The following is a 25,509-nucleotide window of genomic DNA, read 5'->3' on the forward strand; positions in this document are numbered from 1 at the left end:
ATTATGTATTGCCCATAATATGTCAGGGGCCATAAAATGACAAATGTCATTATATGAAATGTTCTAGTATTCCTTACATTTGCTTCGCGACATAGTGGAATGAAAAGGACAGTAGAAGTGGAGGTAGGAGTCCTGGATTCCAGCCTCTGCTCTGCCACTAGCAGGTACGACCAGGCATGTCATAAACTCTGAGCTTTTGTTTCTTCATTGGGAAATCTAAGGGCTGGACTTGATGATGTAATGGTCTTGATGTAAAGGTCCCATCCTGCCACAGGCCTTTTGCTTATGCTGTTTTTCTTAAATCTTGACACCCTCCACGGCACAGATAACACATCTTCCTTATTCCTTATATCTTAGTTAAAATGTCTTTTGTTTTGGGAAGCTTTCCCTGATTGCACAGGCCGAATCAAGTCTCCTGTTCTGCTTTCATAACACTCTGCTTTCTCTCCTATTATCTGTCATGGTTTAGTTGGACACATATTTACTAGGATGATTACTTAATTACTGTTGTTCTTCCCTGCTGTGCTGTGGTAAGCATGAGGGCATGGACAGCACCTTTTTCAGTTCAATAATGTATCCCCAGAATTCTGCAGTTTCTCATATGCCATGGGCATTCAGTAAATATTTATCAAATGAATGCCTATTAAGTTTTTACATATTTGGGGCCATGATAGAATAACAGGAACTGGATTCACCTGCTACCCTCAAACAACTAGAAAACTGGAAAATATATGAAACAACTGTTAAAACTGGATAAAATGTATGAAACTAACCTGGTCCCTGAGAGGAAAAAGAAGGGAGTAAGCAATGCTGGTTCGGTGGCCTTCATAGGGAAGGGAGCCCAGGGCCGCTGGAGGGAGCGAGCGAGCGATGCCGGTTCACGAACTCACGGCCTTCCCAGGGAAAGGAGCCCCAGTAGACTCTGCTAGCCTTCCTGAGTGGAGGAAGTCTGGAGGGCAGGGTCCTGGAAAGGAGGCTGCTGCACAGAGAGAGACAGAGAGAGAGTGAGCTTCAGGAGAACTGCAGAGGGTCCCTTCACGTCTTCGGCTGGGAACCGATTTGCATACATGTCTGAGGGAACTGCTGAGGCCAAGAAGAACCACCGGAAAGGAGATCCATCTCAAGGACTCAGAGAGCTAGCAGTAGTTGGTATTCCCACTAGGCACAGTGGAAAGACCTCCTGATTCCCAGGGCATCATATTGAGTCCTCAGAAAGATATTGCCTCAGTAGTGAGGTCAAAATGTGCCTAGACTCAAAGCTTAAAAAGATGAATTGATTCCAAGTAACGTAACTGTACCCCAGAACAAAATCCTTTTATATTCCTTTTATGTTTAAAGGGATATAAAAAGCTAACAAAGAACAACAACAATGCAACTAAAATAAAACCCTGGTACCCAACATTATAAAATTCAGTCTGGCATCCAATCAAAAATGTTCAGGCATTCAAAGAAGCAGGAAAAACAACCCATAACCAGGTACTATATCAAAAAGTAGGAACAACTCAGAAATGATATAGATGATAGAGTTAAAAGGCAAGGAAATTAAAATAGCTGTTATAAATATGATCCATATGTTCACCAAAAATACTATAGTAAATATACTCCATACATTTGCAAAAGGAGAGAAAAGCATGATCATGAGGAAGAGAAAACTGGCAGATATTAAAAAAAAGACTCAAATTGAAATTCTAGAGAAGAAAAATACATTATCTGTGATGAAAAGTACAGAATAGAGTGGATAGGTTTAACATCAGACTAGACACTGTTGGAGAAAAGTGAACTTGAGGTAGAACAACTGAAATTATTTTAAACAAAATACAGAGAGAAAAGAAGATCAAAATTTTAAAAAATGGAGCAAGAGAAGCTGTGAGACCATATTAAGCTGCCTAACATCCAGGTAATTGGAGTCCTGCAATGGTGGTGGTGGGCAGGGCGGATGGTTTGTGGGGCTTTTGGGGGAGGGAATAAGACAGAAGAAATCCTTTGAAGAAATAATGGCTGAAAAATTTCCAAATCTGGTGAAAACTATAAACTGAAAGTTCAGTAAAGCTCAGCATGCCTCAAGCAGAGATCCTTTTATCTTTCAGTAACAAAAGTTATTGTGAACGCTAACACATCAAAACCTCATGAATGAGATCTGAGGTGTTTGAACATCTCTCGCCTCCTGGTTAAACACAGCGTGCCTAGCTAGTTCTGCCACACTGTGAGGTTCAAACAGTATTCTTCAGCCACAGGAAATGAGCACTTGAAATGTGGCTAATGCAGCTGAGGAACTGAGTTTTTAGTCTCAATTTTAATTACATTTAAAAACAAGTGCTCAGTTACAAAAAAATAAGTATGGTTAGAACAACTTGGGTATATCAATCTTTTCCAACTGTAAAGTTTATAGAATCTACATACAGACCAAGTATTTCTGACTGAAATTTGCAAGGTGCTCTAAGTATAAAATATACACTAGATTTCAAAGACTTAGTGTAAAAAGAATGCAGAATATCTCATTAATACTTTTATACTGATTTCATGTTGAAATATTATTTTAGATGTATTGCATCAAGTAAGATATATTATTACAATTTATTGTACCTGTTTCTTTTGATCTTTTTTGAATGTGGGTACCTGGAAATTTAAAATTACATATGTAACTCATGTTAAATTTTCATTGGTTATCTTGGGCAAGGAGATCAATTCTTCACTATCAGTGAGTGTCCAGAAAATGTATGATTTGAAGAATTAAAATTCCAAAGTATTAAAAAACTAGAGAAATTTTGCACATGTTGACATCTTATTCTGAAAAGAAATAATACTTTGAAAGAAAAATCATAATGTTGCCCTTCTGTTGACAAATAGGAAAAAGTAAAAGAAATGAGAGAAAAGGTATAAAAATAAGTCATCCTCCAAAAGTGGGAGAGGATGCAAAATAAATAACTAAATCATCCTTTGTTTGAAGATGGATTAAAAAGGAGTAAGGGTATTAATCAGACATCTAATGGTTTTTCCAGCAAGACAGCCTTAGGATGCAACAGTTTTTGTTTGAAAGTTAAAAATTCTGGGATGTCTGTTAAAAATTGGTGTTGTTACATTACAGTTGTACTTCAGGGGTGGACCTCCATGCGGGCAGTGCCGAATAGCTAGTCAGTTGTGTTTTTTATTTTTAAATAAAATGATTTCCAATATATCTGTTGGGTTCTTCTCTTGGTTGTAAAAAACACATTCAGGATAACTTGAGACAAACTCGGATTTATTGGAAGTGATTTGAGTAGTTCTCATAGTCAAGCACAAATATGAGGAAGATCAGAAACCAGACAGCCTCAGAGCTAAAGGACTCCTTCCTCTGAGTGGCCAGCTGCAGGGAAAAGTGGGCTACTACCATTCTGAGCAAGCTATTCTGCTCAAGAGTCAAATTCTATAACCAGAATACCTGACTGGCCCAGCTTGGCCCATGTAGTTACGTCTGGACACTCATCAACTGGGAAGCAAGAAGGGGTGGGGGTTGTTAAAGTATAATCAAAGTGCTCCTCCTGAAGAAGGGGGAATGGATGTTGGCTCCTAAAACCAAAAAACTGCCTCACACAGTAGCTGTCCACTCAATAACTAAGAATAATTAAATTGGAACTGAAGCATTTTCTCATTCTTGGCAAACATAGTCTGAGCACTGATTTATTTAGTAGAAATTGGAGTAACATAGTTTATACACCATTGTGGTATGTGTCTTACTAAAACAAACTGGATAATGTGTCAAAGTTAGCAACCCAAGCTAGAAAAAAGAAAAAAAAATCCAGAGGAGTCAGGACTAATGAGGATATCTTGGTACCATTACGTTACAGCCCTGGGGAACAAATCAATTAAATGTTAGTCGATTTCTATGTCATCTCTCCACTTCCTTTCTCTCATCTTCTTAATTTAAGACAGATATTAATCTTGCTCCTGGAAAAAGTGTTTCTTGAAATAGCCAAAGTCCTCCTCTAACTTCAAATTCACTTAGCATCATTTGTTTCTTGGCTTACTAGAAGTTTGATTGCATTTTATATAGGACATTTGAGCCATTTTTCAGAAGACTTAGTATATATTAAGGAAGTACAGGCAGGTCAAAGCAGTGAAGTTATTATTAAGGAGAGATGGCCAAACGCTGAGCCAGTAGGCAATGCCTCTGATTGTGAATGATTCTCCCGAACTTTTCTAGTACTCACAGCTATTGAAGGTTGTATATACACTATTATTTGTGATATAGGAGGATTAAGTGTTCCCTCTCAGCAATCAGACAAAACTCTAATTCAGACTTCTTTGTGGAGCACTGAAAGGGTGATCTGTATGTGGTTGATTATTTTGATTGTGTGAAATATATCTACAAATAAATGTGTAGATTCTATGCTTATATTCAAATTACACAGACTGTGTATTAATACCAAATGTGTGTGTCCCATACTCTTTTAAAGTATGCTACTCCTTGCCCTCCATAACTTTCCTGTATTCTCTTAATCTCAACTCTTGCTTTTCTTTCTCTTCGGTTCATGCAGCCTTTTTCCTACCTCATAAATGTGAATCTTTCTCACATTTTCCATGATTCAGTAATTTGTTCTCTCTTCCTTCTGTTTTCTTACTAGATCTCTTTTTAAATTATAGCTTCAACTCTCACTACCATGGGAATGACTTAGAGATCATTCATGAATTTACTCAGTCAACCAATATTTGCTAAAAATATTATACCCTGACCTCTGAGCTAGAATTAAAGCTTAATAAAACATATCATCATGTATATTTCTACTCATGAACTCTATCCCAAGCTCTAGTCAACTAGACATTAGGTATCCTCTAGATTTTCTGCCATCTCTTCAATATCAAAGTCTTTAAGTCATAACATCTATTTTGCCTGGTATCTCCAGCTCTTTTAATTAAAGTTGTCATGGAATATCCTTTTCCATCTTTTTATGATTAATCTGTATCTGTACTTGAATCTGAAGTGAGTCTTTGCAGGTAGCATATATAATTGGATATTGATTCTTTTATCCATTCACCAATCTTCCTTTTAGTTGGAGAGTTTAATCATTGTACTTAATGTAGTTACTGTATCTGCCATTTTGCTGCTTGTTTTCTGTTCTTATTTCTGTTTTTGCCTCAATTCATCCATTACTTCCTTCTTTAAGGAAGTTAATAAATGTTAAATGATAATATCCTAGTGTATCATTTTAATTCCCTTGCAGTTTCTTTTACTATATAATTTTAAGTTATTTTCTTAGTGATCTCCTTGGAGATTACAAATAATACTTTTATTTATAGCAAACTAGTTCAGATTAATACAAATTTAACTTTAATAGTATAGAAAAAATTTTCTCCTATGTAGTTCCATCCCCCCTTTATGCTGTAGAAAGTGCATCTTTATATATATGTGCCCATTAATAAAGATTTGTAATTGTTGCATTATGCACTTGTTTTTTAAATAAAATTAGAAAAAAGAGTCACAAACAATATATTAGTACTATCTTTATGCCTATCTGTGTAGTTACCTGCTCTGGTGTTTTCATAACTGTGTTGACTCAGATTACTGCCTTGTGTCATTTCAGCTTGAATGACTTTTTTTTAGCATGTTTTACAGGAAAGGTCTACTATTAGTGGATTCCCCCAGTTTTTGGCTAATCTGGGAATATTTTAATTTCTTCATTTCTAGAATATTAATTTCACTGGACTCACAGTTCTTGGTTTATCTTTGTCCTTTTTTCCTATACTTGGAATATGCTATTCTACTGCCTTCTGGTCTCCATGGATTTTGATGACACATTAGCTGTTAATGTTACTGACGATCCTTTGTACATGATGAATCTCTTCTCTTTTGCTGTTTTCACGATTCTTTGACTTTTGACAGTTTTATTATAATGTGTCTGAGTGTGAATCTCTTCGAGCTTTTCCAACTTGGATTCAGAGCTTCTTGGGTGTGTTGAATCATGTCTTTCATAAAATTTGGGAAGTATTTGGCCACTGTTGCTTCAAATATCCTTGCTACCCCTTTCTCTCCTCTCCCTTTGAGGTCCCATTATATACATATTAGTATGTTTGGTGGTATCACACAGTCTTTTAGGATCTGTTCATTTCTTCTTTATGTTCCTCAGATATCTAGTCTATCTTCAACCACACAGATTCTTTCCCTGCTTGCCCAGATTTGCTGTTGACTGTCTCTAATGAATTGTTCATTTTACTTATTGTATTTTCCAACTTCCAAATTTCTATTTATGTCCTTTTTAGAATTTCCTTTCCTTTATTGATATTTCCTATTTGGTGAGAAATCATTCTCATGCTTTCCTTTAGTGCTTTAAAAATGTTTTTTAACTCTGAACATATTTAAAACAACCAGTTTTAAGTCTTTGTCTAGTGAGTCTAACATCTGGGCTTTTTTAGGGGCAGTTTCTATTCTATTCTATTGCATTTTATCCTACGTGTGGTCCATGTTTTCTTGTTTCTTTGTGTATCATAATTTTTTTGTTAAAAACAGGACATATTAAATATTATACATTTGAATAGTATAACCTGTCTCCTTGTGTTGATTCTTATTATTTGTTTACTTTCCTTAACTAATTTTGAGATGTCTATATTCTTTGTTGTGTGTGACCCCTTAAATTTCCAATAGTATCCAGTCAATAATTAGACACAGATTTCTTTAAGCACCAGAAACCAAAAATATATTGCATAAACCAAAACATTCTGCATAAAATACTGCATAACACTCTGTAACTTTTATGAATCCATAATAATAATCTACATGATTTCTAAACATTTCACTAAGGCTCTTTTCCCTTTAATTTGACATATGCAAAGTATGCACTACATAGGAAATAAGGTTTATATTTAGTTTTTACTTTCCATGATTCATTCATTTGTTCATGTGTTCATTCACCAAAGACAACTTGACAGGAGATGTTGTAAAACTAAACAAGGTACAGATCTTGCTCTTATGTAGTGCACAGTCTAGCTGTGTGACCTTAACAAATTTTTTAATGAAGTCCTTTAATGATATAATAGGAAAACTGCCATTGATCTCACTGGGTTGTCATGAGAGTTAAATGGGAAGATGTATGTAAAGCTAGTGCGGTACCTGGTACAAAATTAATGCTTAATAAATGCTTTCTTCTTGCTCTCATCAATTCTCAAAGCAACAGAGGCACTTTAAGTAACAATTATCACCATCTGTCATATGCTATCTCTGTCAACTGAAAACAAAGGGTCTTACTACTTCATTTAGTTTGTAAAACATGCTGTTGTGGGTATTAATGTAGTAAGTATTAATTAACTAATATAAGTAGCCATTAATAGTAAAACTGAAAGTGGCTCAAAGAGATTAAGCAACTTCCTAAAGTCATACAATTGCTACATTAAGATAAAGAATTTGAAATCAGTTGTCCTTTAGTCTAATACTTATCTCCTTAACCTTTTTCTGGCATCTCTGGTGAGACTAGCACTTCCTTCCCAAGATGGCACAGGCATAAAATTTTTAAGGAAATCGTTTTATATCAGTAGAACCAAAGAAAGGAACATCTCTTGCCTCTCCTTGACTATAGAGGGCAGCAGACAGCCAGGTTAAGAAAAAGGGTGAGCACTGCATAGGGTACAATTAGACTCTGTGTTCTCTATGGGTATTTCTCCTAGAAGCTCATTTTAATTAGGACAATGCAAAATTACATAAGCCTAAAACTGCATAATGAGCTCCTGGCAAACTGGGCCAGATTGTTAGGGTTTTAATATTCTATTATTTATTAAAAAAATTATTTCCTTTCTTCAGAGAAAGCAAGCAAATCTCAGCCAAAAACATTAAGCCAGTAAGTTTAAACACTTGCAAAGGATACTCCCCACAGTTCCTATTTGAAAAGTTAACTCTTCTGTAGCTTAGTTTTTAGTTCAAGATCATATTTTGAAGCTAAAGGTTATAGGGATTTGAGCTGTTTTCACTTTGGTTTCTTTCCTGAAGAGCTCTGTCGGCAGGCTCTAGAGCTCTAGCCGAAGGCTGCAGGTGGCTGCAGTGCTTCAGGTCCACCACCTGCAGATTTTAAAGTTCAGGGAAGTTGTACATGGGACACAGATGCTCCTCGCAACCCTAGGATCATTGTGCGCTTGTGGGCTCCTCCTGTCTCCTCTTCAAATGTTTTTCTTTTTAATAGTCTTAAAGGCACTCAGCAAATAACATAAATGAGACTTGGGTCAGGCTTGTGTTTAAGGAGTAGAAATGTAACTCCTGAAATTTCAAGTTTCTAAAAATATTGATAGATAAGACAAAGTCTAAAATTAGGGAGTGTTTGTGTACTGTTTGAAGTAATTAAATTTAACACTTATTGACTGGATCCTAAAATCATGAGCTTTAAAAATATCATTTGCCTTTACTATTAGCATGTATAGTGTTGGGGGGGGTGCACAGGAAGGGCTGTGGAACACAGAGAAGACAAGTAGTGATTTTACAGCATCTTACCATGTTGATGGACAGTGACTGAACGGGGATGTGGGGGGACTTGGTGAAGGGGGGAGCCTAGTAAACATAATGTCTTTCATGTAATTGTAGATTAATGATACAAAAATAAAAACTAAAAAAAATATATATCATTTGCCTTCCGCATTATGGCAATACACTAGATTATGAGGTTCTTGAGGGCAAGAACTATAGACAAATGACCTTAACCAATGACACCAAAAAACAGATAAAAAAACATCACCTTTTTCACAACTTCACAACTCCCTTATCACCTTGTTCACAATTTCTCCAACAACTATAGCAACCACTCTGTAGCGCATTAAATTTTCAAAATGGCTAATAATAGTTTCAGCCCTCAAGAAGTCCAGTTGCGACAGGGTTGGCACATAAAAAGAAATGCAGTGCAATGTAGTAATTGTTCCAGCGTTGCTTGGATGGCTTGGCCAGTCTGTGCCCGAGTTGAAAACTAAAGGAACTAGTCTGAGGAGGTGATAGGCAGTAGCTAAAGCAGGGAGGAGTGAGAGGGTATACTGGGGTCTAGGATGGCTGGAACATTGGGTATAAAATAGCAGTGGCGAGAGATGAGGTCTTTGAGAGCCAGATGATGATCTAGAATATCCTAGCATGGGGATTTTCTGGGGTATCAAGGCAGGATTTTTAAGTGTCAATCCACTTTCATTTTATAAAATTCAGTCTATCACAAAAAAATAGAGAATAGTTTGGAGAGGAGTAGAGTGCTCACAGAGAGACCCGCTGAGAAGCTGTCAGGAGCTGAGAACGTGGCATTGGGGTTTGGATGTGGAGGAAGGTCAACAGGGACAGAAGAGTCTGAGATAGCTCCCAATTTCTGGTCTGCGTAGTTGAGCAGATGGTGGTGCTATTTTCCATGAGATGAAGGATATCAGTAGTAGGAGCAGACCTGGGTGGGAGGACAAGGATCAGTCGGTTTGGACATCAGAGTGGAGGTGTTCAGTGCCAGTTTATTATTCCTGGGCTGAGTGCAGAGGATGACCTGTGGGAGAGTCTGAGTTTCGAGTCAGCAAAATGTGGCTGTAGACAGAAGACCTGGCATAGAAGAGCACTAACTGTGGAAACTGCAGCTGAAGAAGGAATGAGATAAATGGTAGAAAATCCAGGTTTTCTAGCATCTATGGTACGTTTTGACAGTATGGAAAAATGTCTCATCTCATTTCCATCTAGTCAAGTGGGAGCTTTCCATCTTTTAATTATTTGAACAAAGCCACTTCTCTCAGAACAGTAAACTCCTCATTAAAAGGAAGATAAGAAGTAAATAACAATTTTAATTTTTCAAAATAAGGTGACAAAAACGTATCAAATGTGCCGCTTTTAGAAAACTAGCTGAAGTTAAAAAAAAATGGAGCTAAAGAAGAAGTTTTAGGAAAGAAATAGAGAATGTTAGAAAATGACAGGAACAATATAGTGAATAGTTCTGGTACAGAATTACTAGAAAACTTTAAGAAACAGACACCATTCAACGTTGTGTGGCTGGCATCTGAGTGAAAAATAAGTTAACAGAAATTAATACATTGAAAAGTCCATTAAAATTCAAAAATGGTCATTTTTAGCATTTCAGATATTAAAAATGGTAAGGCAAGGATCAACTAACGTTCCTAGCTTATCAAAGGGGGAAAAGTCACCAAAATATTCTATAGTAAATGAAATACACTCCTATTTAGGCTGAGATCCCTCGGTGGGATGAGTACCGTGATTCAGGTGGTATTCTCTTTTAAATAAGATAATCACTCAAAATATATCTTGGGGTGTATCTCTTTGGTCTGACAAACGAGGAAAAAAGCAGCCGTTATTGGACGTTGGGATTTTCAGTTTATAGCATTGGTGACATCTGCCCTGGTAGTTTCCGCCTCTGAAGAGTGACGTTATCAAATGCTACCACTAGGCGGCACTCTAAGCTCATCGTAAAGGCGAAGACGGCGTCAGCTAAAATCTGCCCTAGGCAGCTCCGTTTGTGGGAAACTGACAGCAGTTCGGAGTTTATAATTGAAACTGTAGAATTGAAAATGGTTCTTTATAAACTAGCATCAAGGCTATGGTTTAACTGAGCCTAAAAGTAAGCTGTCTTTGGAATCCCTGCTTTGGCTTCATCTCACACTCGCTGAGCGCCGCGGAGCAGTAAGGCGGGGCCGCCAGGTTGCAGCGACGCCCGGGGTGGCCCTCTTCCCGGAGTACAGGTGGCCCGGGACCGTGATAACCGGGAGATGACTTGGTCTACTGTTTATCACGGAATTTATAGGGCCCAATAATCTTGCTCAGCCATGCACACACACAGAAAACTTGTGTTAACCAGCAGCCTCAGAGGGGAGGGGTTTTCAGTGCTCACTTGAAAAGAGGAAGCAGGACCGCAGGATGGTAGCAGGATTGAGGGGGGCTCAGGTTCCAGTCAATTCAGGGAAAGCGCGCTCTTCTCGTCGGAGGGGCCAGGCACTGGAGCAGGCCGACTTTCGGGAGGTGAGTGTGACGCACAGGGCAGGGCTCAGCAAGTTGATGACCCTTGGTTGTTGGTATTAAAATATGATCCATGACCCTCCTTCACCAGTCTTTGTCAACCTAAGGCCAAGAGGTAGAACTGGAACCCGGAATCAGGGACAAAACTGATTTTCTCTGCCCATTGGCTGTGGAGAACAGTAATTCCCAGATAATGGCTATGATCCATCACTCATGAAATCTTTGCAGATATAACCAAACACAGGAGAGATTTGTATGAAATAAAGAAGTATGAGACAGGAGCCAAAGAGACTTGTTTTCCGTGATGTTCCAGCACTCACTCCCTGTGTTCATGTAATCTTTCTGGTCTGAGGTGTCATTTGTAAGGGGAGGGGTTTGGAGCAGAAGACTCCACAGGTTGCTTCAACCATAATCATTCCAGGATTAGATTCTAGTGAAGTAGGATCTGCCTGCAAACTACCACCCTTCAAATGCTTGCAGGTGAGCTTCCCAAACCAGAGCTGCTTCTGTGGGAATGGCAGATGCGCTATGAAGGGGATTTATGCTGGAAGGTCAACTTGAATCAACTAATTTCTCAAGTACTTCTAGTTATAATAGACTGCCCCTTTGGCCATATTACTTGTGAGTAGTTATGAAGTATAAAAGTATAAATTGACTAGGGGCTACGAGTTCAAATACCTTATTTTTAAATGTATTTCTAAGATCGGTAACCCCATTCATACACAATAAATATCGTTGAGCCCCAGATTGGGTATATGCCAGCCTCATGACCTAAGCAAGGAAGAGCTGCTGAGAGTCTAGGTGGTGGATGGGCCTAAAATAAATGAGTACAACCCCAAGTGGTCAGTACTCCACCAGGAATGTATAGAGTGCTAGGGACCCTTAGGGAGGAACCAGTGTATTATCTAGCTAAGGAATACGACATTTCTAAATGCATTTGTTTTCAGGGCGTACAATAAAAGTCTTATTTTGAACACAAAGTTGTCCACATATTATAAAGTCAATTTTTCTAAGACCCTATTAAATAAATTGTTGACTGAATATCTGAAGGATAGATGTTTGACATCCTGAATTATCAGCCTCCCACACTGAGTGCCTGTCTGCCTTTGTCTGGCCCAGCTTTCTCTAACACATTTCTCTGGTTGTCTTTCTTTCCTTTCAGGGGGTTTGAGCCCACATGCTTTGGTAACTTTTTCTTCTTTCACCATGCATACTTCAGTTAATTTGACAGGAGGCAAATTCTCACTTCTGTCTTCTAATTCCTGTCCAGTTACCACAGGAACATCACTTCACCTAAACAGAGCCTTTCTTTTGATTAATAAGCATAAAATTAGAGCTGGTGATTGGTAGACTGATGCCAAACAAAAAAAAAATGTAGTGCCAGCCATCTTCTTATAACCTGTGTGGCAAGCTATGAGTTGACCCACTGTACAAATGAAGACACTTAGATAAATGGAATTGTCAGGCAGTTGTGGCTCAGTGAGGAATTTCCTTACATGGCAGTAGGTAGGCCTTTAGGGCTGACATGGCCCCACACCAGTCTAACAGCACAGGGGCAGGGAGGGGGCCAAAGTCTTCTTTGCTCCTGTGACCTGGTGCATGTATTGCCTGTGCGTGCAGTATGAATGAACCGCCACAGCGGGAAGGCCTCCAGGAGGAACCAGGCAGCATGTGGGCGGCTATCTCCTTGCTCACTTGTATTCTAGTGGGGAAAATCTTTTGCACTGTTGGTTGGCCTGTTTAGTTGAGGTGGTCAGTTGTCCCTTCTTAGCCAACTTCAAACCTGTTTTCATCTTGTTGTTTGGCCCGCCTCACTTTGCAATCTCTCATGAGATTCTTTACATAAGTCTCTACTTACCTCTCATCTCTTATTAAGCTGCTTCCTCAAGTCCCATGTGTCAGATAAATATGTTATATTATTCTTGTTTAATTGTCAGTTCAAAACCACTTTGTCTCTTGGCAAAATAATACAAATTTCTACTATCTTACAGATTAAAATGGCATTTTAAGTTTAGTTTGACAAACTACCATTTAGTGAATGTGTCACTTGGAAATATGTTTAGAACAAAAAATACTTAATAACTGGATAAAGCTATTTAAGCCTTCAAAATTTAAAACATAGGGTAATTAAAATATAGGTGATGGAATAACCTGATTAGTTAATGAATGACATTTACTCTACGTCAGTTTAAGAAAAAATTTCCACTATATTTCAGGCTTATAGATGGACTCCTGAATGGCCAATGATGATAGCATTCAGTGCAGGAGGTTGATATCAGATTCTGCTCATTTAGTGCCTAGGTGATAGATTGGGCTTATTCACACTCCATTTAGGTCACAACGCTGTAGTCTGGATGGCATTATCTTCCTTTTGGAGGAGACAGACAGTTTGAGGAATTTCCTGTGAGTCAAACAGCATAGATGGTGGGGCAATATACATATTAGTTATTATTATTAAAAAATTACAAATACATGCTTATTGTAGAAAATTGAGAATACAGATTTTGAAAAGAAAATTCCTTTATAATCCTATCAAGTAGAAAACCATTGACTATTACTGTACTGTATTATTTCTGCATAAAATGCATAATACATATGTATTTACTTATAAAACTGAGATGATACTGTTTTGTAGCCTCCTACTTTCAATTAGTGGTACATCATGAACATCTTTAAAGCTTCTGCAACATTACTTTATTGGATACAAAAAAATCCAATATTTTTTATATGCCATGAAATATTTAATAAAACTCCTTAACACTGAAACTTTTGGTTGAAGTGTTTGTGATAAATGTGATACACATTCTTTAAGCAAAATCTTTAATCATTTCATGTATTTTCTTGTTTAAGTTCCTAGAAGTATAATTGCTAGGTTGAAGGCTATGAACATTTTTAATGGCTTTACTGTATGTGGCCAAATCAGCTCTAGAAATATTATTAAACCAATTCACACTCCCACCAGCAATACAAACTTCATTACTCCATACTCTTGTGCAAATTAAGAAAAAACATATATTGCAACAATATTTCTTTACTTGTGAGATCAAATTTTTTCACTTTACTATTTCATTTTCTTCTTTTCCTTAAATTTTGCTTTAAATGCTAAATAAAAAAACCCCCACAAAAAAACAAAACTCTGTGATATTGTGCTATTACTGTATCTCCTCTGAAGAAAGAAGAAAAACATGGTATTGTCTGATAGCAAATTACTTACAGAGTGAAAACAAATGAACTGGATGAGACACCTGAGCCCATCAGGTGTATTTCCATGATGCTCGTCACCATAGCACAGAGTCATGGATTTCTGTCTTCATTTTAGTACTGCCAACATGCATCCTTAATAGGTTTTAGACCATGTACTGTGGACAAGAGGTAGGAAGAACAAGAGGGACATTACATAGAAATTAATCTGACTTGAGTTCTATAAGGTAGACTTCAACCCTGAATTTTGGATGATTGTATGCAACTGCTTGCTGGAGATTTCCACTTGGATTGCCTATTTCAAATCCAGCATGTCCCAAACTGAATCCACCCCCTGCCTCCGTAAACCTCCTCCTCTCTGTGTCACTCTTTCTCATTCCGTACCACAGCAATCTACCAAGAGTATCAATCCCCAAGGCTTAATCTTTCCTTCTAAATACATTTGTTTTCCCTTATATTTTCCTAATTTAGTCTTTTATAGTCTTAATCATTCAATAAATATTTTTGAGCACTTTCTTTCTATTTGCCATATCTTTTTCTAAATTTGGCAGGGGGACAGGGATGAAGGAGAAAAGATAAAGCCTTGCCTTTAGGGGGAAGCATTGAAGAGGTGGGGAGGTGAAACAGACAATAAGAAAGTAAATAACGAATCTGAGATTGATATGACTGTTTTGAGGACTACTGAAGTTGCTTGGAGACTTAGAGAAGAGCCAGACAGGCCTCTGGTGAAAGCATTCTAGAACAGGGGCTATGGCAAGGCTAGGAGGCAGAAGATCTTAATAGTCTCAAGGAACAAGAAGGTGGGCATGTGGCTGGCATCAGGGAGAGCAGTTGGCAGAGTGAAATAATGTTTGCAGGCCTGAATAGTGTAACATTAAACACGATGGGACACTTTTCAAAGTTTTTAAGTAGAGAAAAAATATGATGTGATTTACGTTTTTCAAAAAGAACACCATAACTACTGCAGGGGACAGGATCATAGGGGGGCAAAAGTGGAGGCAGAGAGATCAGCTGATAGGCCATTTGAGATACTTTGGTGATTTGGACCAGAGTGATGGCAATGGAGATGAAGAGAGTTGGCTAGATTTAAGGTATAAATCTATCCTCCCTGCACCTCAGAATACCAATTGACCTGCATGTTCTCTATAAAATGCGCTCACTGCCACCTGGGCGCCCTGAAGGTGTTTGGCTAGGAGGCTCCTGCTCAGGGCAGTGGCACCCTCTGCTTCCCTCCCGAGAGCTGTGGGGCTACCAGGTATCAGTTTGTTTCCAAATTTGAGTATACCAGCTGTATTTAAAATTAAATTTTAAATGAATTTATTAACAGTATATGAAACAATGAAATATGAGAACAAATGATCATTTCTGGGAAAACTAGGCCAGATGTTTTGGAAAGACTTGGTAAAATTATAGGCAAGTTAGTATAGGACTGAAAAAACAAAAGTGTGAAAATTGTGCTCTCTCTCACCCATTCCGTCATGCATGTCTTCACTCTAGAGGAACCAAAGCCAGGATCAGGATCTATGTTAGGGGTGTGGCCTAGCAAGAGAGACAACCAGAAACTCATTAGTGAAGCCCTACCAAAGACGGGCCTTGAACCCCAATTAGGACACCGGCAAATGAACATATGTGCATTCAGTTAAAATCAAATAGTTAAGGTGTGTACCATGGCTTGTGTGTCCCTCTTTGACACATCACATCAGGTGGGTGGGACATCAGAGCATTTTGGAGCTAAAGTTGAAGTACTGAATGAAGTACGAAGTATTAGGGATAATGATGCTTGTCAGTTGGGCAAAAGCTGGAGCTGACTTCTCTGAGAAGCAGCTGAAACTCTAGACTTCTGCTTGCCAATCTTTGCCCTCCTTCCTGGACCTCTCATCCCCATAACTCACCAAGACAAACATTATTATCACATTTACCACAATGCTGTAGGATGTACAGATCAGCTGCATAAAAAGCCGTACCATTCTGTACTCCTTGAAGGGATCCTTTAAGGGATCAAGTATTTCTCAATAATTTTTATAACCAAAAAGTCAACACACAATAGATGCTCCATATTTGTTGAATGAGCAAATGAAAGAAGAGGCTGTCTACTTTAATCTTTTGAAATGAGAAATTTCTTTGTAAATATTTAATGCTGTTACATCCATCCTACACGGTTATGGGCTGAATGTTTTTGTCCTCCCCAAATTCCTATGTTGAAGCCCTAACCCCCAGTGTGGCTGTATTTGGAAATACGGCCTCTAAGGAAGTGATCAAGGCTAAGCCCAAGTCAGGTCATAAGGGTGGGTCCCTAATCCAAGAGGACTAATGTCCTTATGAGAGACACCAGGGAGTGTGCACTCCGCATGCACATGCACCAAGGCAGCTGTCTGCAATCCCGGGGGGGTGTCCTCACCAGATACCAGCCCTGCTGTTGCCCTCGTGTTGGCACCCCGCCTGCAGAACTGTGATGAAATAAACTTCTGTTGTTTAAGCCACCTAGTCACTGGTATTTTTTTAGAGCAGGCTGTGCAGAACAATGCATTACAGTTGACCCTTGAACAACATGGGTTTGAATTGTGTGGGTCCACTTATAAGGGGATTTTAAAGAACAAGTGCAGTACAGTACTATATATTTTTTCTTTATGATTTTTTTTGGGGGGGTCCAAATCAAGTCTTTATTGCAAGTGGCAGAAGCCTCTCAATGTTCTCTGAACACTAACACCTTAACCTCAGAATACTTAGGGAGCCAAGGGACACAGTTTTCTTAAAAACAAAACATTCTGGCTGACTCTAGTACTTAGAAGACTCGTACCTCATCTGACACCGTAAATCAAATTGATGACCACTGCGAGTCACTGTGGAACCCGGGCTGGGAGATGGGCCTGCTGCATAGGGAAGAAGGCAGATCTGCCCTGACCATCTTTGCTCCTCAGTCTGGGTGGCCACAGGACCCGGGGAACCCACAGTGGGGATGGCTCAGAAAAGAGGGGCTTGAGAAGACCTAGCCACTGCCTCTGCAGGCTGCATGGCCTCTCTGTGGGCCCTTTGCTGCCAGTGGGGAAGTGAAATCGGGACAGCCCTCTGCATGGGTGGGGACAGGGTAGCTGGGAGGAGGGGTGCTGTGACCTGGCAGGACACAGCAGAAGTGGTTCCACGCCAGCCCAGGGTTTTCTGAGCTCAAAACAAATACCCTTCTCTCCCTCTCCGCAAACAACAGCCCCCTTCCTCTAGTCATCTTCAGGTTTCTGTTGAGTTAAAAGCTCTGCACCTGCCCAACCAGGTGAGCTACCAGCTTGTGGAGATGCCGGGGCAGGACTCCTGGCCAGGCTGAAAGCAATCCTGGAGCCCCTGCACCCTGCTGCTCTGTGTGCGCTTCACTGTGAGCTCTCAGAACAGGCCGGCTGGCGCGCATAGGTGCTGGACCTCGGATGCCTCTCGACCCGCTCTGCAGACTCCTGAGGGTGGCACGGGGACGTCCAGATTGGGCCCTGCTCTCCGTCCTCGGCTTCACCAATGAGGAGCTTCCATCTTCCATCCAATTAAGATAGGTTTTATCTTGGTACAATTAAAAAACTACAATTTATAGTGGCTTCACAAGCGGCTGCAGTCTCTGTGATTCTCTTACTCTCCCCTCATGCTTGTCAACACCTCACATCTGCAAGATGGTTTCCACAGTACCTCTGGACATCACCCGAGTTCAAAACAGGGGAAAGGGGAGAGGCTGAATCAGCAGCATGCTTCCCTCCCAGAGGAAAAGTGAGAGATTTCCCAGAAGCTACGAGCAGACTTCCATTTGTCTCACTGGCCATAATGGAGTCAACAGGCTCAACCTCATTACAAGAAGAGCTGAAAAACAAGTATTAAGTTTATCCAACTCCTAGTTTGGAGGTGGCAAAGGAGAAGAGGAACACAAATACCACTGTTAGTCAATGAATGGTGTCTCCTATATGGGGAACCGTAAGACTGGACTGGCAGATCAGTTAATACTAGAGCAAGTCTTCCAGTAATGGGTTTCATCCAAGCTGGGCTTTACATTTCACACATGAACAGAACACTTTAGCCACCATTCAACTAACACTAATATCTCTCTGATTGCAATTGACAAGGTTGCAAACACTACATTAGCGTATTTAGTCTATACTTAGTCTTCAACTGTACCTACTACAATAAAACACTATCTTTCATCTGTTCAGTAGACATTGGCTGTTAGTTTTTTATCGTTGTTTTGTGTGGAGATAATGACATTTTTCTACTTTTCTGTCAAAGATAAATATAAAAAAGTGGAATGTGCAGTCTGTTCTAATTTGAAGCTATGGTTAAAGCCATAATCTGAGTTCATCAATATTGTGCCTTGGCCAAGAACTTACCATAGCTTACCACCAGCTATCTTTCCTACGTCAGCACTCCACACTCACTGAGGTTGCTTAAAGGCATCTTTTAAAGGGAAGAATAATTTAGCTTTGTGTAATTCCTGGCACCACTTAATGGTGCCATAGTTGTGTCAATACTGTGACCAGTTCTTACCTATTGTACTCTAAAATGTCATTCAAATCTGAGACTTTATCAGTACAAAAATACCTCTGTTCTAATAGAAGATCTAAAATAGAGAAGAAAATTGGAGTTACGAGGTATTCAGATAGAAAAATAAAGTCATACTTATAACACAAAAGCATTACTCATAAGGGTTCTATATAGTAGCTCTAGTTGAACTATAATTTGGCTTAGAGCTGCCCCAAAAACAAAACAAAGAAGAAAACAGTAACAGAGTCTGTAAGATAAAAACCAATCTTTTAGAAGCACAGGCTTTACTGGTACCAAGACCAAAGAGAATTTTCTCCCTTAAGTCCTTATAAAAGGTATATGGTGTGATTTAGTAGTTACCAAGCTAAAAGCCATATATATTGGAAATTGAAGTTTTGATATTGTTTTCGCTAGTAGAAGCCAACAGCAGAGAAGCAAAATTCAAAGCAATAAAGGCAATTCCACCTCTTGTTATTAAGAACCAAAACGAGGATCAAATATGTAGCTCTTTGAAAATCTCCCAGAGGGTTAAATTTGGATTTTTCTAAACTAGTTGGGAATACAAACTTGTTTTAACATAGTCCCAAAACTCCTCTATTCCTATAAGTAACAAAATTCACTTCAAGACCAGACAAATAATTCTTAGACCTAGGGTCACTGTTTCCTTCTAACATCACAGACAGGTGAGGCAGACTACATAGGTGATTTATCTGAGGAACATGGTTTTCTAAGTAAATGCACTTTAAATGGCTAATCTTACTATAGTATACAGATAAAAAACACATTTTAAAATGGTAAGTTTTATGGCTGTATTACCTATAAGTGAACTTAATTTTTAAAAGGGTAAAAGAGTATCCACAAAAGTATTTTCTGTTTCAGTTCTGTTCAATTTTTTTTTATTAATATTGGTTACATTTGAAGTGCATTATACTATTCACAAAGACTTAAAATGATTGGCATTATAAACTTAAAAAAAAGGAAAATCAGACTCATTCCTTATCTGTGAAATGCAGCAGTTAACCATAATTAAATTCACAATAATTTTAAGAGATGAACATAGAAACTAAAGGGGAAAACTGTATTCAAGATCTGAACAACACAGCTACTGTTGTTTTGAAAAAATAATTTATTGAATGAATATAATACTGGGAAAAAAATCCATTATAAAAGTAAAAAAAGTAAATCCCAAATATAAATAATAATGGTTTATCTAACTAACAAGAGTTTTTCTTTGCCCATCCAAAACTAAATACAATCTTCTGAAAGACCAGATTTTGAAAGTGTATTTTGTAAGTCTTCACTTTAAGACAGAGACTATATAGAACTATAATATCTGGAATTTAGCAAAGATAATTTTTTTTAATTAGACTAAAAATAATATTAATTTAAATAATTATTCTTTTTTAAATCTTTTTAAGTTTAGAATAGTATTTTGAAATGAATAAGCAGATCAGTTTATTATATTCTTTCTGTCTCCCAAGATAGTAAACACATTTTTAAACACTTTGTGGAAAATAGATCTGAAAGCATACCTGTGCATTTTGAAGACTTTATAATTGTTTGTACTTTGGTAAAAAGCATCTTCCTTTTTAGATCAAGGTTAACAACAGCCATTAATTTATATGCATCTGTTAATGTCAGTAGCATTTTAAACAACCAAATCTTAATATCTACACCAAGATACTAATAAACTTGTAGATGGTGAAGAAAAAAGAAATGGAGATTGTTATTCTATTTCCCCAGTTGTTTCCCTCAGTTTGTAGGAAGCATATGCAGTTCCATATACCAAATGGGATTTCAAAATGCTAGCAAGATTACAATGCTTTATTAACAGCAAAATGCAAAACAGCAAAAACAGAAAATAAATGAGCTACTTCATACTATAAAAATGAAACAAGGCACTTATAAGCAAAGCTGAAATAAACATTTTTCCATAAAACTCACAGACAGACCCTTCGAGACTTTTGTAAAAAGTGAAACAGTGAAGGCACTACATAATTCTTTTTCCTAACTTTACTTCCTAAAGAAATTCACCCATTAAACTTGGCACAAAATAGTTTAATTATTATAAAGTGCATCACCTGGGTAAATATATTAAAAAGAAAATCAGTCTTAATACCTTATAGCAACATATTCACATATATGGAAAAACAAATGCAATGCCGGCAGTTAATATAGTTAGGGCTATTTATATTTATAGTATATATGGCTTTTTATTTTTTATATAACTCCCTATTTGCTTACAATCTATATTTTCAGAAGAGTATGCCTTGATTAGCAAAAAGAGGTAGTATTCTGAAGGAGGCAAACTCACTGATTCTACAGGCAGAGATTTAAGATAAAGATTATGTAGAAAATAGACAAGTGTAATAAAATAAACTGGGACACTTATTATAGTATTTTTATACGAATGAATTAGCTTTTAAAATCAAAGCTATTTTTACCACTTTAGTTATGTTATTATAGCTCTTCCATTTTTCCTTTGGTATTACAAAGTTTTCTTCTTCTTTTAAATAGCAGCAACATTCTAAAGGGACAATTTTTATTTAGAGATGGTAAACACGTCAATATTTAAGACTCAGTACATCTTTACCAGTGATTTAAACCATAAATAAAAATATACTGTGACAGATACACAGAAGTATATACCAATCCGATAGGAACATGCAATTAATGTCCATTTACTGGTGATTTAAACACGAACCACACACATCCAGAGTGCATGCACACACTATCAGTTTGGAAGAATATATTGGCAAAACACCAAAATAATTTATGCCCAGTATTTACAAATGTGGGTTTTGCTAACAGAACTCTAGATTTGTTTTAGTGTATTAAATACAAAGTTTGGATAAAAGATAATGCAAAGCAGCACTGAACATATTTCCTTCCCAATAACTTAAAGAAACTATGTAAACTTTATACATGTGCAGTCTTGCTCTTTTTTGTAAATGCTTCATTCTTTTTTGTTTTTTAATTTGCCATTCATCTAAATTTGCTGAAACATAAAAATGGAAGGAACTGCTTGTGATGTATTAGTCTTCTTCAGCATTACATGCCACTTCTGCTACTTCTATGTCTGATAGAATGTTCAGGTTCACTAAAACTAAAGCATGGCTGATTATCAGCTCTGCAAAAAAAGAAGAAATACATCAATGAAAATATTGGATATATGTAACCTTTCAAAATTGTTTTTACCTCATGTAAAGAATATTACATTATTTAATGAAAAATATTTAGTGGAAAAGAATGTTTACATATTCAATGAGAAATTCAATATTTTCAAGCTGTCATTCCCAGATAACATCACTGGAGATATATTTTTAACTCTTTTAGCTCTCCCACTACCATATTATCAATAAAAAACCTAGTTTGTAATGACCTTTCCCAACATAAAATTTGTTCATGTAATTATAGCTGAACCACTACCATTAAAGGATTATTATTATCTTAGATTTCTATGTGATAAAAATTCTGTGTGCTTTAAAAAATACTATCTTTTCATTGAGAGGTTATGGCAGTTGCTATTATAATGTCCACTCTTTGAATGGAAAAAGACTGACACTGAGGGAGATTAATTTGTCAAGATTTGCAAAATTAATGAATTAACTCACAGTCCTGTTAATTCAGAAATATTTTCAAAATACGTAATGAGAAAATTTGCAGTCAGGATGCTAAAGACTCATTTTTAGGGACAGTCTTGATTATCTACAGTCTTTCTCTGCTCAGCCAATTCATGATACAAAAACCCTGAGTTCATAAAGAAGTACTCTCTATAGAGTATTATGCCTACTTCCTGCCAATTACTTGGATGGTTAGGTTATAATGAACCAAACATTATTTACCTAGATTCTTCATCTAAGACATCTTGATCAACCTCAAGTGCAGAGGACTCCACCTTTAGGATCTGTCCACCTTCTTCTGTTACTGACACATGCATTGATTCTTCAGGTTCTAAAGACAATGTTCTAAAAGTAAATTAAGCATCAAGTTATTTTCTATGAGTAGAAAATGTATATGTTTATTGTTATATGTGAATTCATGTAGGTTTAGCAGCCTTCGGTCATTCTTAATGTCTATTTCCCCAGTTGTTTCCCTCAGTTTTTAGAAACTAATAAGCTAATAAACTGCTGACTTGTAATCAACAGAGAATTCGTACTTATGATTAATTTAAAATAATTTGTAATATCAATTCACTACATGTTGATGAGAAAATAAACTAGATCTTTCATATGTGGAAAGTTGGCATAAATGCCTAGAAAAAAGACACCATTTAAATAGGTTAAAATGCATAATGCTTATCTTGTTGAATACCCAGAGGCTTATTTTCCTGGAGTTTCCACCCTTCTAATAAATAATCAAAGACAATTTTCCCAATCTATAACAAAGTAAACCAAGAGTCTAAGATTTCTGGAATCAGAAATTTCCTAAATAATAAAATACAAGGGCATTTGGCCCAGCATATTAAGAACTGAATAGACTAAAAACACAAGTTTTAGAACACACCTGATTCTGTCCTCAAGGGTGTCTATATGAAGTTGCTTCTCATTAAGCAATTTCTTCAGTGATTCTACCTCTTTTTGTTTTTCAAGTAGTTCTTTTTGAAAACGGTAGTTTGTTTCTTCTAAAGTTTCACAGAAGGCCTTGAAAAAAAACAAAAAAACACAGTGGAAAAGAAGAAAATTACTGGTGCAGTTCCTTTCTTAGGAACATTGTTGCAGAGCCAAAGAGCACAATAATCAAAATAATAGGTAGCAGCCCAACCTGTTAGTTCTCTACTTTTGTATTTGTTCTCATCTTTCTAGGTCTCTGCTATCTAGGTTCTCCTAGTCCCCACCTACCAGGAGGTCTTATAGCTACATGCCCCCTTTCCTGAGTAACACAGGGCGCCTGAAATGAAAATGTGAAAACCCTCTGGTGCAGAATTGGGGAAAAAAATTACTAATGACCACTGTTTTAGTTTCTAGTCTCCTTAGCCTTATTTGTGCCCAGTCCTAGGTGAATACACTTAAAAAAAACCACAACCCCAAACTGGCTATTGATTTGTTTTGTATTAGCTCTGAAGACACACTATTTTAATACCCCCAACATTGCTTTCCCCTTGCTTCTCCTATCACCATATTCACTCCAACTTGACATTCTGTCCTTTACACCCAGGATGCTAAATACCGCTGAAATAAAGATTAAAACAAATAAACAAAATCACACATACCATGAAGAATGATGCCATAAAAAATATCTGAATCATTTACCTTGATGAGGTTTTCAGTGCCACTTATCAATGGTTCTTAGTTATCTACCACTCCCTGTCTCCTCCTCCATGACTATTTTAAACCTTCACCCATGGCAAATCCTCTACAATATCTGAACTATCTGAACTATCCCCAGAATCTGAACTGTCACCTGCATCCTGTTCTTGTCCTTAAGAACATGATTTTTCAAGTTAAACCCTATTTTCTGTGGAAGCTTGCCCTCTCCATACATTCTCTCTTAAATGTTCAATCATTTCCTCTTCTAGCCTCTAAGTTTGCTAAATAAACTTTACTGAAATTCATTAATAAGTAAACCCTAGAAATGTCTCCATATAAAAACAAAATCATTCACACCACCCTCTTGTGTCTCTTCCTAATGCATTTCCTTCCTTTCAAAATAAAAAAGTTTTTTTATCAACCAAATTTAACTCCCCTTTCACTTCTAAAATCATTAAATTTTCTCTACTAATGATGCCCAGGCAAAGGCTAACAATGACCTTCTAATTGTGAAATCCAAAGTTCTGTTTTTCTTACCTTCATAGCAAATCACTACTGCCTTAAATTAAAAAATTTTAAGTGGGATCCTCTTTCATTGGCCTATGTAAAACTTCCTGGTTTGCCCCCTCACTTTGACAGTTATTTCTTAGCCTTCTACCTGTTCTGTGCACACAGGCATTTATCAGAATTTTGTCCTTGATTATATGTTCTCCTGCTCTGTATGCCATCTCTGCGCAATTAGCACTTACTGTTATCATTTCACCTACCATCTATATACTATGTACTACAGATTTTCAATGTTGCCATTTTTGTATTTGTATTTTTTGTTAATCTGTAGTCCAGAACTTTCTCAAATACACAGACATCATTCATATACCTACTGGTCCACTCCAACTGAATGTTCCAATGGTAGGTCAAACAGTGTTTCCAAGGGAACATCTGCTCTACCACCTACTCAGCTAAGCCACCAGGCAGGCATCTTAGTCACTCCATTTCTCTTAATTTCAATGGCTCAAGGTAACCCAGTCTTTTCCACTTTTCTCTTCCTCTTCCCTGCCTCCCCACTGCCTCATAAATATTTCCTCTTTTGTCATTTACTCTCTATACTCATTTCTGTTGTTTTTAGTTCTTAACCAAAGTGCCATATCAGTAAATTATGAAAAAAAAATGTTTTCAATTATCATGTAAATAGAACATAAGACCATAAAGAAAAATAACATAAATGAACAATGAATAACTTCCACTGATAACAATAAAGATAAACTAGGTAAACTAAGGCCTCCAGTTATAAAATGCCTAGCTAAAAACCCAACTTAAAAATAGCTATGTGGACAATAAATAGAAATAAACATCAGGGGGCACAAATGGAGAGAAATAAAAGTAAGTGTCATCACCATGAGCACTGACATGATAACTTCAGGGAGTGGGAGAAGAAGGGGTGAGGAAAGGTTGCTCTTGGTAATCCAAACCTTGAACACCAGGATGGAAAAACAGATACAGAGTCAGCCACATTTTGAGGGGTTAAGGATAAGAAATGAGATACTCAGGATAAAGTAAGGGCCCTAAGGAACTAAGCCATTAATAAAAGTCACTCATCAACATAGGAATGCATCAAGAAAGACT

At 37.4% G+C, this 25,509-nt stretch overlaps 1 protein-coding gene across 2 annotated transcripts in view; it reads right to left on the reverse strand.

Moving 5' to 3' along the window:
* Positions 1 to 844: 844 nt before the first annotated feature.
* SNX16 (sorting nexin 16) overlaps positions 845 to 25,509 on the reverse strand; it is a 62,492-nt gene continuing 37,827 nt past the window's right edge. Inside the window, exons 6-11 of one of the 2 annotated variants that reach the window (XR_001854193.3) lie at positions 23,144 to 23,280; positions 22,483 to 22,605; positions 15,600 to 15,670; positions 14,145 to 14,289; positions 10,806 to 13,331; positions 845 to 979 (exon numbers count right to left, since the gene is read on the reverse strand). Coding sequence is in view for 1 of the 2 variants with exons in the window: in XM_017667458.3 (XP_017522947.3) it covers positions 21,689 to 21,767; positions 22,483 to 22,605; positions 23,144 to 23,280 (339 nt within the window). In the remaining variant the exon portion in view is untranslated. Of the gene's footprint in view, positions 980 to 10,805; positions 13,332 to 14,144; positions 14,290 to 15,599; positions 15,671 to 20,237; positions 21,768 to 22,482; positions 22,606 to 23,143; positions 23,281 to 25,509 lie in introns of those variants that run through there. The other variant, XM_017667458.3, reaches the window with a different exon arrangement.

This window comes from Manis javanica, chromosome 2 (assembly GCF_040802235.1).
Source record: "Manis javanica isolate MJ-LG chromosome 2, MJ_LKY, whole genome shotgun sequence".
Classification (NCBI taxonomy): domain Eukaryota; kingdom Metazoa; phylum Chordata; class Mammalia; order Pholidota; family Manidae; genus Manis; species Manis javanica.